Source organism: Drosophila willistoni, unplaced genomic scaffold (genome assembly GCF_018902025.1).
Source record: "Drosophila willistoni isolate 14030-0811.24 unplaced genomic scaffold, UCI_dwil_1.1 Seg232, whole genome shotgun sequence".
NCBI classification, from domain to species: Eukaryota; Metazoa; Arthropoda; class Insecta; order Diptera; family Drosophilidae; genus Drosophila; species Drosophila willistoni.
Genome location: NW_025814201.1, coordinates 30274 through 41253, shown reverse-complemented (window position 1 = coordinate 41253; position 10980 = coordinate 30274). Strand labels below are relative to the sequence as shown.

General features: G+C 41.2%; 1 protein-coding gene across 1 annotated transcript; it reads right to left on the bottom strand.

The window, feature by feature from the left end:
* Nucleotides 1–8565: 8565 nt before the first annotated feature.
* LOC124461173 (importin-4-like) lies at nucleotides 8566–10030 on the bottom strand. Its single transcript, XM_047012721.1, has 2 exons — nucleotides 9703–10030; nucleotides 8566–9626 (listed from the first exon to the last, which is right to left on the bottom strand). The coding sequence occupies exons 1-2, from the start codon at nucleotides 10028–10030 to the stop codon at nucleotides 8566–8568; spliced, it is 1389 nt and encodes a 462-aa protein (XP_046868677.1).
* Nucleotides 10031–10980: the final 950 nt, after the last annotated feature.

Here is a 10980-nt window from a genome sequence, read left to right as displayed (position 1 = left end):
TTGACATCCAAAGGCTTGCGACCTCGACGCGACTCCAAGGCATTCAATTGCACCACATAATTCTGAATATGCTGGCGTGAAGGATGGGGATTCTCTTGGAACCATTTCTGCAATTTGGGCAACTCTATTTCCGGATCGAAACTGGTTCGCATGCGAGTCTTCTGATTGGCATACTGAGGCGGAGCATGTGACCCTCCTGATGATGATGATGATGTATCGAAGGATGCATGGCCGGATGCATAGATGGATGTACAAGCATACCAGAATGATGACCGGACCAGCAGCCACACCCAGCCACACCCCCAGCCCACCCTGTCCAGCACTGGGATGATGGCAGCGGCCACTGCCTCATTGGCCAGCAACAAACTCTCTCGGCTGCCCATGGAACCGGCATGGGCTGCTGCTGCGGGAGCCGCAGCCATTGGTGCAGTGCCCACTCCCACAGGAAAATCGACCAATTCATTGGGTCCTGCCCCCACCGTCACAGCAGACGGCGCTGTCATGAAGGGCAACATTTTGGGGTCATGGCTGAGGCCTGGGGAGAAGTTGATTTGACCACCATTGATCAAATTTGCGACGCAAATCATCCGATATATCCCCACCGGGCATGGCATATGTATTCTGATGCGAACTGCGACAAATCTGTGAGAGCGTTACCTACAAAGATACAAAGGAAAAGACACATGGAAAAGCATTACAAGAGGGTCAAAAAGAGGGACAGATTGGGAATGTATTATATAGTTATTAATGATATTTTGGAGACTTTCTTTTTCTATTCTTACAGAAGGTTAACTCAGTTTATAACAAGAGCCCTAGAGATTTAACTCCTTGAACTTCTAAAACGATTTCTGCCAAGACAAAACTTAAGCTAAGGCCATAAATAATAGTTGAGACTTTCGAAAATTCTTTTAGTTTATTTTATCTTTCATTTGGTTGTTTTGCAACAATATTATAAGCCCTGTTGGACTGAAAAGACCTTCAGTTCAAAGGTGACACAGACTAAGCGGTCGTCATAAAAATCACGCCAGGAATAAAGTCGAGTCGGGTAAGAGCCCTCAAGTGCTGGGGTTTACTTAGCCATAAATGGATAGGTAACCGATAGATAGATATCATAGGCAACAGCTAGATAGATATTGCATATATAACAGACAGAAAACCCCTTTCAACACCGCCCCCGGCCTTCCCACCATCCAAAACCAACTGATATTAACTAACGCTTTGCTACTTGTCTACTCCGTGCTGTCCGCACTGTCCGCGCTTCTTCTATATAGAGAGATAGATAGATAGGTAGATAGTCTCCCTCCGATAGGCAACGATATAGCAGCTTATGAATTTAACAAATAGTGAAACAGACTACAGAAATAGAATTTGTGTTCGTGGTATATACAGATACAGATAGATATTTCCAATTCACTCGGGGCCCCAATATTACGGCTACGATGAATTAAATGCTCAAAAAAAGATATGGCTTAATGCTCTATTCTACACTAGTCCACCAATACTCTCTCTCTGTCACTCTCCTCCGCCTGCTCCTGCTAGCTTTACTCTGCTCGTCACCCAAATACGTGAGCTTCTGCTCATGGACATAGAATAGATAATGTCTCTATGAGTTGGCTGGTCGGTTGGTTGGTATTTGCTATCAGCTAAGGAGCGCCTAAATCACTTAAGCTGCTCGAAACACACTCACACACACACACACACACACAACACAGAAAGGGTGGTATGGAAGAAGGGTGAGGTGTGGGATGGGGTGGTATGGGACAGACACCTAATTGTAAATAAAATGGGTTGACGCGTTGTCTTATGCCGACTTTGGGGTTCGGGGGTATTATTAAATTGATTTTCCTATCGCCTATTTGTACTGTTCTATGGCTACCTCTACCTAGATGCACACTAGGTCTTCACCCACACAGACACACACACGTAACAATTGAGAATTATAGAAAATGCTTATCATGTGATTATTAGCGGAGACGTTGACGATACTATGCGCAGTACGTTCAAGTGGCCCCTACGACACCAGGACAAAGCCTGTTACGCGCGAGCCCAAGCAGATAACTGCCCACCTCCCACCCGACCGACCGAGGGGTGCAGCCGTATAACGCACGGCACGAATCGCGTGGACAAAATACACAATAGAAAAGACAGACAAACACATAATACTATAGCTATCTATTAACTAAATGGGATAGGATAGATGTTTTAAGCATATTAATAGAAAACTCTGAGCCGATTACAGGGGATAGAAGATTGTAATCAGAGCAGAGGACCCTAAAAGGTTCATGCATAGCATAGTTAGAAGAACAACGACTAAGGGATAAAGGTATTAAAGGATGTCTACTCCGTCTACATGGTACCGACAGATTCACCTGAGCTAATAACTCAGGCGAGTCGATATCACCAATTAGGAGCTTGTGCATAAAAATGACACCAAGCATAATTCTACGGTTAGTTAGGGACGGAAGGTTAATCAAGAGAAGTCTACTAGAATACGAAGGCAAATTGACATTGCGATCCCAGCTTAAGCCACGAAGAGCAAATAGCAAGAACTGCTTTTGAACGGATTCTAGGGTGCGACTCATATTGAGGTGACCAAATGCAAGATCCATACTCTAAAATAGGACGGACAAGCGAAGTAAAAAGAACTTTAGTTGTATAGGGGTCATCAAATTCTTTTGACCATCTTTTAATGAAACCCAGGACACTCATGGCCTTTGCGACCGTGGTGGAAATATGGGTGTTAAAATTTAACTTATGGTCCATAAGTACGCCCAAATCATTCATATTATTTAGACGTTCTAAAGGGCTGTTGTTTAGAAATAAGTGACCAGTTGAGGAGAGTTACGAAAAAAAGTCATTACCTTACATTTGGTAGTGTTAAGATTTAGTAGATTAAACTGGCACCAGGATTGAAAGTTTTTAAGATCAGCTTGTAGCCGACTAAATGAATCTGTATCTTTATAAGTAAGACAAAGCTTGACATCGTCAGCATACATAAGCACACGCGAATGAACAATGACTGATGGAAGATCGTTAATAAATAGTGTGAAGAGCAGAGGGCCAAGATGACTACCTTGAGGTACACCAGAAGTCACAGAAATGGAAACGGAAAAAGAAGACTTAAAAAGTACCTTCTGTTTTCTATTTGTTAAATATTCTCGAACCCAAGAAAGGAAAAGGGGTGGAAACCCAATGTCGCTCAGCTTAGAAAGTAATAGGGTATGATTAACGGAATCAAAGGCTTTGCTGAAGTCAGTGTATATGACATCAGTTTGTTTACCATTTTTGAACCCCTTGATAATTATTGATGTAAATTCTAAAAGGTTAGTGGTTGTAGATCTACGTTTCACAAACCCATGTTGGGATGGCGAAATAATAGAGCTGCAAAAATGTTGCAATTGAGAAGTTATAATTTTCTCAAAAGCTTTCGGAATAGCGGACAATTTTGAGATACCCCTATAGTTAGAGGCTTCGGACTTTTTGCCATTTTTATGCAGAGGAATAATATACGACTCCTTCCAAATAGATGGAAAAGAGGAAGATTCTACAGACAATAGAAACAATTTTAAAATGGGTTTACATAATGCGTTTGCACAGAACCTGAGTATACATCCAGGAATACCGTCTGGCCCCGGAGAATAAACAGGTTTAACTAATTTAAGTTCGGTAAGAATAGAACTTCATCAATCACTGGATTGAAAATGCAATTAGCCTTTTTTTAAATGATAAGGATACGGACTTGCTCGATATTCCGTTGAGGAATAAGTTGTTTTGAAAAAACTCGCAAACATATCGGCAATTGCCTGATCAGTGCTCGCTTTTTTATTTTGAAAAGACAAAAAAGATGGGTGCACAGAGGTCTTACGTTTAGAATTAACAAAATTATAAATTGTTTAGGGTCAGAAGAAAACTGAAGCTTACACCGCTGAAGATAATTCTTATAGCATTGTGTATTAAGCATCATGAATTTTGAACGAGCGACTGTATACAGAGCATAATCTGATAACGACGTGTTTTTTGGAACTTCTTATAATATCGTGTCTTCACATTTTTCAAATTGGGATAGCTCGCGAGAGAACCAGGGAGGTTTGTTAAGCCGCTCCAGCCTACCAAGAGGCACACAAATATCAAAGAGTGAATTCAGAGTATCATAAGAAAAAACGAACAGCCGAGTTCATATCACTACAATTGTACAGATAAGACCAATCGGTAGTAGGAATGTTTTCATTAAGGCTGGCAAAGTCAGTCTTACGAAAGCACCTAGTTAGTGGTGATCATTTGAACCAAGTAATGGTGAAAGCAAGGGCAAATCAATTTTTAAATTTAATGTAGGATGAAATTTGTCTTCTGGAAGAACAAATGGTTCGATCCTAGAAACCTCACAATAAGAAGAATCCAATACAAAAATAAGAATCTAACGATTTTCCATTAGAATTTAAGACAGGATTGACTTGGGATAAAGAAAAGCCTAGAAGGCCATCAATAAGTCATGTGACAAAGAGGGCAGCAACGTGGTAGATTCATCTGTTAGTGACCATGCTAAAGCGGGTAAATTAAATCACCTACAATATGAGCAAGTCTTGACTCGAAACTAAAGAGGAGACAAACTGAATTGCCTCTAAATGATTAAATATACCACCATGTCTGACAATGGTGGAATATAGGAACAAGTAATGAAAGCATTAAAAGATTTAAAATTTACTTTAACACCGACAAACTCAATCTCCTGGGTACTAGAAAATTGAATCATTTCAGATGATAAAGCAGCATCCACAGCTATCAAGCCACCATCTATGCGAGAAATCCGGTCACGTCTGAAAATAGAAAAGTTTGTGGAAAAAACCGATGCATCAGCAATATCAGGTTTTAGCCACGTCTCTGTGAAAGCTAGAATGTTATGCTCAAAAGAAAGACTATCTACATAGAGATTAGGAAGTTTAGATTTCAGTCCTCTAACGTTCTGGTAACCCAGGTTAAGGGACGAAGCTAGTTTTTTGACACACCAGCAGATGCTGATGTGGCAGGAATAGGTATTAGTTGTTGTTGTAGGCAAGCGAATCGGTTGCCGATTTTTCTTTTTTACAGTATATTCCTTAACTATTATATGTTTAGGCCAAAATCTTCTCGACATATAGTGTCGAAGATATTGGCAAAACACTAATTTTAAAGGACGAAATGTCCCTATATATAGGCTATTACATCATCAGATGTGACAAGGGTCTAGCCTAGAAACAAATATATGTTTCTTTGGTGGTATGCCAACGAGAGGCCGCGGTCCCGAAGCGTCAGCCGCAGCAGTAACGTTGGACAAGTCACCCACCGCAGCAGTCAACTTGTTCACGGGGCCCTCGATACTTTTAGAACTATCGGCAATTTCCATTGGAATGGGTAATTGCCCTGACACATCGGACACTACAATAGGCATCGTTTTTAAGAGATCATTCCCAGGTGATACCGGTAATTCATTACTAATAGCATTCACAACCGGGCTCTTAAACGATATCAATTGCTGTACATTAGGAGTGGACGGTGCATGAGACCGGTCGGGGACGATAAGAGACGCTGGCGGATCTACAGATACAGAACACCCCAAGGACTGGTCCTTTTACGTTTCGGAGACTCATTCATAAGCGATAAACTTCTGAACTGAGTCTCCACCGCAGTAAACTCCGCTTGGAGTTTATTAAAAACCTGCCCTTAAAGGGTCAAAACTATCTCTAGTCCGCCTCATGAAAGAGCGCATCTCATTCTCGACCTCCCGGCAAGCATCACATCCATATTTTAAGCCACCACCTTTAGCAATAGACTCCTTGATTCTGCCTGTGTAACCTGCACACTTGACGTGAACCGCATTTTCACACAACCAACAAAGAATATAATCATGGGAGTCAACCGCATTAGTGGCAACTATGCAATTATTTTTTGAGCAGACAACCATCTTATCAAAAGTTTAATTTAATTACAAAAGGAAATACAAAAAAAATAAAAAATAAAAATTCTAAAGGTAAAAAATCTGTGTATAAGAATATACTGACCAGTTCTGACACAAGGGTTAATGTGCAGAGTAAGCCTTCACAACTAAAGAATAAAAAGAAATGAAAACACAAAAACAAAAACACGTATCACAGAGTCGCGGGTAGGCAAAAGACGAGAGCGAAAATCAATCAAGAATAGGAAAGAGCGGGAGAGCGCGTCAAATTGAACACATGCAACAACAATTTGTACGCAAGAGCGCGAGAGTTAGTTAAAACGGTAAAGACACAAAAGCAAAAGAGATAAACAAAACAACAACACCGCTAATGCAAGTATTGTTGTAAGTTTTGATTTTATTTAAATTTAAACAAAAACGACAGCAAGAATTCGCGAAATGAAACTAAAATTCGGATTTTGTAATTGTTATTAATTAAACCGATAATTTAAGAGTTATATATAAGTATTTAATCGCGAGAAAAAATAAAAGTTGATAAGCGCAAAAAAAACACGTCCGTCCTCTGCAACGAGTGAAAGTTTTTTAGATTAGAGAGCGAGAAAGAGCCAGAGAGGGAGTGAGAGGGAGGAAGAGACTGCTTTGCTTATATTAATCAGGGCCAATAAAACTCTAGTCACAATATCAATTGAAGGGTATTTCGGGCCGTGATTTCTGTTTGATGATGATAGTGAACTAGGGTGTCGTCATCAGTCTTTAACATTGAAAATCATTCTGACTCTCCTTATTTTACTATTGTCTTTTTCTTGTCGTTTTCTTTTAATGCCCAACTTTCGAGGAAGTGTGTGCAATGTGCCCGACAAAACACTTGAACAGAACCGAGGCCAAACCTACTACGAATGAATAAACGAAGAAAAAAACAAACTCAAGCATACTTGAGTAGGAATTGACAGGATGAGAGACATTAAGAGAAAGAGGTAGAGAGAGAGAGAGAGAGAAATTTCTGGTTTTCAAGTTGAGTGCATAATACACCTCATTTTACGCGTACCTCTTGTTCGACTCCTTGTTTGGCATTAATGATACGTCTTCTTCAGGTTTTGCAGCTCCATTCCGCACTCAGCGCTCAGTCACTTTCCACTTGAAGTTGTCAGGGCGCCCCTCTTGATGATGTCCCAGTCCCATTTTCCAGGGTACCGCTCTTCTCTGGTGTGTTTTGAACATTTCGGGTATTATGCCTACTGCGCATCGTTGGGCCTTTGATCTTACGCATCGTTTCTAATTTGATTATAAACGCACACTCCATTTCTAAGCATCTTCATTTTCAGCCCAAATGCCTTCTATATATGTTCTTGTCCTTCTCATGATGAGTACGCTTCGCGGCTTACTCAATGATGCGTTGAAAGTGCACAAAATTTAAAAAGAAAAGAAAATGGAATAGAAGGCCAGGTCATGAAGACATTTTGAGAGCCCGCATTTATGTCTGAACCTTTTGACGTACTGATGGTGGTGGTGGTGGATGGAAGGCGACGGCAAAGTCATGTCATGTTAGGTGCTGACAGCATTTTAAATGTAATGAAAACGAGATGCTTTCACTCTGTTTGCCCCATGACTCAACTCAGTTGGTTGACTTTGTGTATCTGAAGCATGCGACGACCTAGATGAAGAGGTTAAGCACAGCTAAGGGTTATGCCAAAAAAGGGTTAATGGCCAAAACGTAGTCACACAAGAACCTACTTTTCGGAGAAACAATTACTTTAATTTACTTTTGATTTCGAACACTGATTAAACAAAAATGGCAAAAATGAAAGGCACATAACAAAATTTAGGGGCCAAGAAATCAGACGGATTTCTTAGCTTATAAAGACATTACAAAATCGTGAAATTCGGGATTAGCAGCACATATCGATGTAACAATTTGTCGGTTTTCTTCAGCAATTTTCTGAAATAATTCTATTGCAGTGCATTCTGCTGAATCGAGCAAGTTCTTGCTAAACAAAATCCGCAGTGTTAGTTCCAATATCCGATGTACAAAGTTTAGCTGACGGCCACGTGGCTCTGTATAAGCATATTGAAAAGCCTGTAGAATTGCATCATAGTCCGAAAATTCTTCACGCAAGGGCAAGAGATCTAACAGGGCTGATAGAATCTCTTCAAATTGAAAGTCCGTTGGATTTGTCATTAAAAGACGTGATAGGGCACTGCAAATGCGATCTCTTACAGCTGGTTCCGTCTCCTTTGTCATGGCATTGGCTATGCATGCTCCATGCAACAACCTCAGGCCAAGCTCCTGGAGATTTGGTATCTCCATAAAATAGCTCTCCTAGGCCATAATAGCAATGCTGGCGACACTTGGCTTCTGCGTCATTTGTCCCATTAAAGAAAACATTAAATAGGGAATCAAAATAGTCGACAACTTGCATGTTCAGGTGCTTGATACTATCAGCGATGGTTTCGTATATCAGAGTCCTCCGTGCAGCACAATTATTATCTATGGCCATTCTTAGCATTTTAGATAGTATGCATATACCTTTGTCAAATATACGGCATATTGTGCCGGTTCGGTAGCATATCCAATTCCACAAATAAGCCAGCAGCATAACTAATAAGCATCTCATCTAGTCTACTGCCTTCCGCTGCGTCTAGATTGTCCTGACGTCCTTCAAAGTTTTGAAGAGCAATTTCACAACCTCTTGAGATTGTATAGCGGCTGCCTCAAAATCCCTGATGAGGTCAATTAAATCATCCAGAATATTAACAACCACAGTCCGGTTATCATCTTTAACAATCATCTCATATAATTTGCGTACTATAATCTTAGAGTATTCGGTAAAGGCCGTTTCATTGCCCAGGCGATGGAAAGCCGTCAGAAATTTGGAAAGACTCTCAACACACGCCTTACGTACTGATGGTAACGGATGTTCAATCACTTTATATACATTCTCAAACACCGCCTGCAGATAAGGGCCAAAAGCAGCGCCCGTAGTTTCTGAAAATTCTTTGAGGGCAAACATAGCCTGCTCCATTTCAGTGACGTAATCATTTTCCACCATATCATCAAAATCGTCGCCATCAACGTCTTTTTTATCTCCGCAATCCTTGCCTCCGGCCGGAATACCGCATGGTGATACAACAGATAGAAGGATGCGATCCATTATCTTGGGTAGATATCCAGCCATATTCTCCCGAAAAACATTGGAAAGGGCTCCGAGAAGATTGTAAACAGCAAATCGAACCTCTGGATCATCCGGACCTTTTGATAACATCAGTAGGCAATAGCCCATCGATTTGTTGCAATAAGGCGCCATAACTTCATCGCCCACGATTCGAACATAAACTGACCATGTATTGATAGCTATAATACGTAGCCGACCGATCTCCTCATCACAGTCCTTGACCAAATAATTCTGCATCACTGCGACAATTTGAGAAAAATACGGCAATATAAGCTTGCCCGAACCAGAAACAGAAGCAAGAGCCGACAAGCAATAGGACCTCAATGTAAGCGTGTGTGGTGAATTCAAGGCTTTAAAGAGGCAATCCATTACCCCGGGTAAGTGATGGTCAATCATCTCGTCCATTGATTCGCAACACTTTTCCAAGGCATAAATGAATTGATCCACATGTTTGGTTATTGGTACCGTTCCTCGTTTCATATCCCCTATCAACTGGCGAAGATATTCCAAAAGCATTGTCAATATTTCTGGAGAATATTTGTTGATATCAGGCTGAAAATTCTCCGAGAACTGACCCAGGGCAAAGAAAGCAGCACCGCGCACTCAAATCGGGATCCTGTGTGCCCGTTTTGATGACATTCAACATTACTTCCAAGTATTGCTTGCATATGATCTCCATGCAACCCTCAGAGATAGTGCCCATGCAGTTATAGGCTGCCCGATGAGTAAGATTGTTCGTACTTTGGATAGCCGGCTCCATTAACTGAAACACGAGTGGCAAAAGTTGGTCACCTGACACAATCATGGCTATCTCATCGAGGGCATGACTGGCCCCCTCCGCATAACTATTGCCATCCAATTCGTCATCCTCGCTATCGGCCGGTTGCTTGCATATCAATTCAAATAGAACTCTTACGATGGGCAGCAGCATATTCTGTCTGAGAAGTTCTGTCTTACTCACACGCATAAACTCAGAAATGAATGACATACATTGAAGTCGAATTGTCTTCTCGATTTGCTCACACGCCGACGCATCCAGAAGTAATTTCGCCACGGCTTCGGTATCGTGAAAGGCCCTCGGAACATACTCTGCAAGGGCATCGAATATAGCAAAGACTAAGGTAAATTCCGCGCCATCGCCATTAAGAGCATTTAATTGTAGTCTTAAATATCAGAGGCATCAAGAAATGGAATCAGATATCCCATTCCGTTAAACATATTGGCCACAGTGCGTGAGGCTAAAGTGTTCTGGGCATCGGAATTAACCATGATGGTCTCAAACATCTTGCATACAGTGGGCATCTCATCCGCTAAGTGTGTTGTAGCCGATTGGGCTATGGCAGAAAAAGTATAAGAATCCGATTCGCTCTCATTAGGATCCAGAACACATCGTTCGAAAGTATACTTCAGAACGTCGGAAATCCATTGATCCTTTTTCTCGTTATGATATCCACTCACTGTGCCAACAACTCGGCCGATGGCACTCTTCACTGCTCGCACCTTTTCGGCTACCAAAGCCTCCAATAAATATTTCTTGACGCCCATCTGCTGATCAAAGGATAACCCGTTCCAGACCCCAGCATCCGATAGACGCTTATCCAGTAGAACAGCTGTCATTTGACGCACCTCCACAGCACGAGTGGATGTCAGGACTTCGCACAGATTCCATAGAACGTCCGGTTGCTTGAAGGCCTCATATAACTGAACTGTAGCCTCTTTTATACGATTATTATCCGGGCAAAGGAGTCCTTCTATAATAGTGTCAAAAATGTTTGCCATGTTAACCAAAAAACAGAAAAAAAAAGAATTTACTATAAATTATATCTAGATATTTGTGTTACAAAATTATTGTATTTGATGTGCGTGTTACTAGTTGAGAGT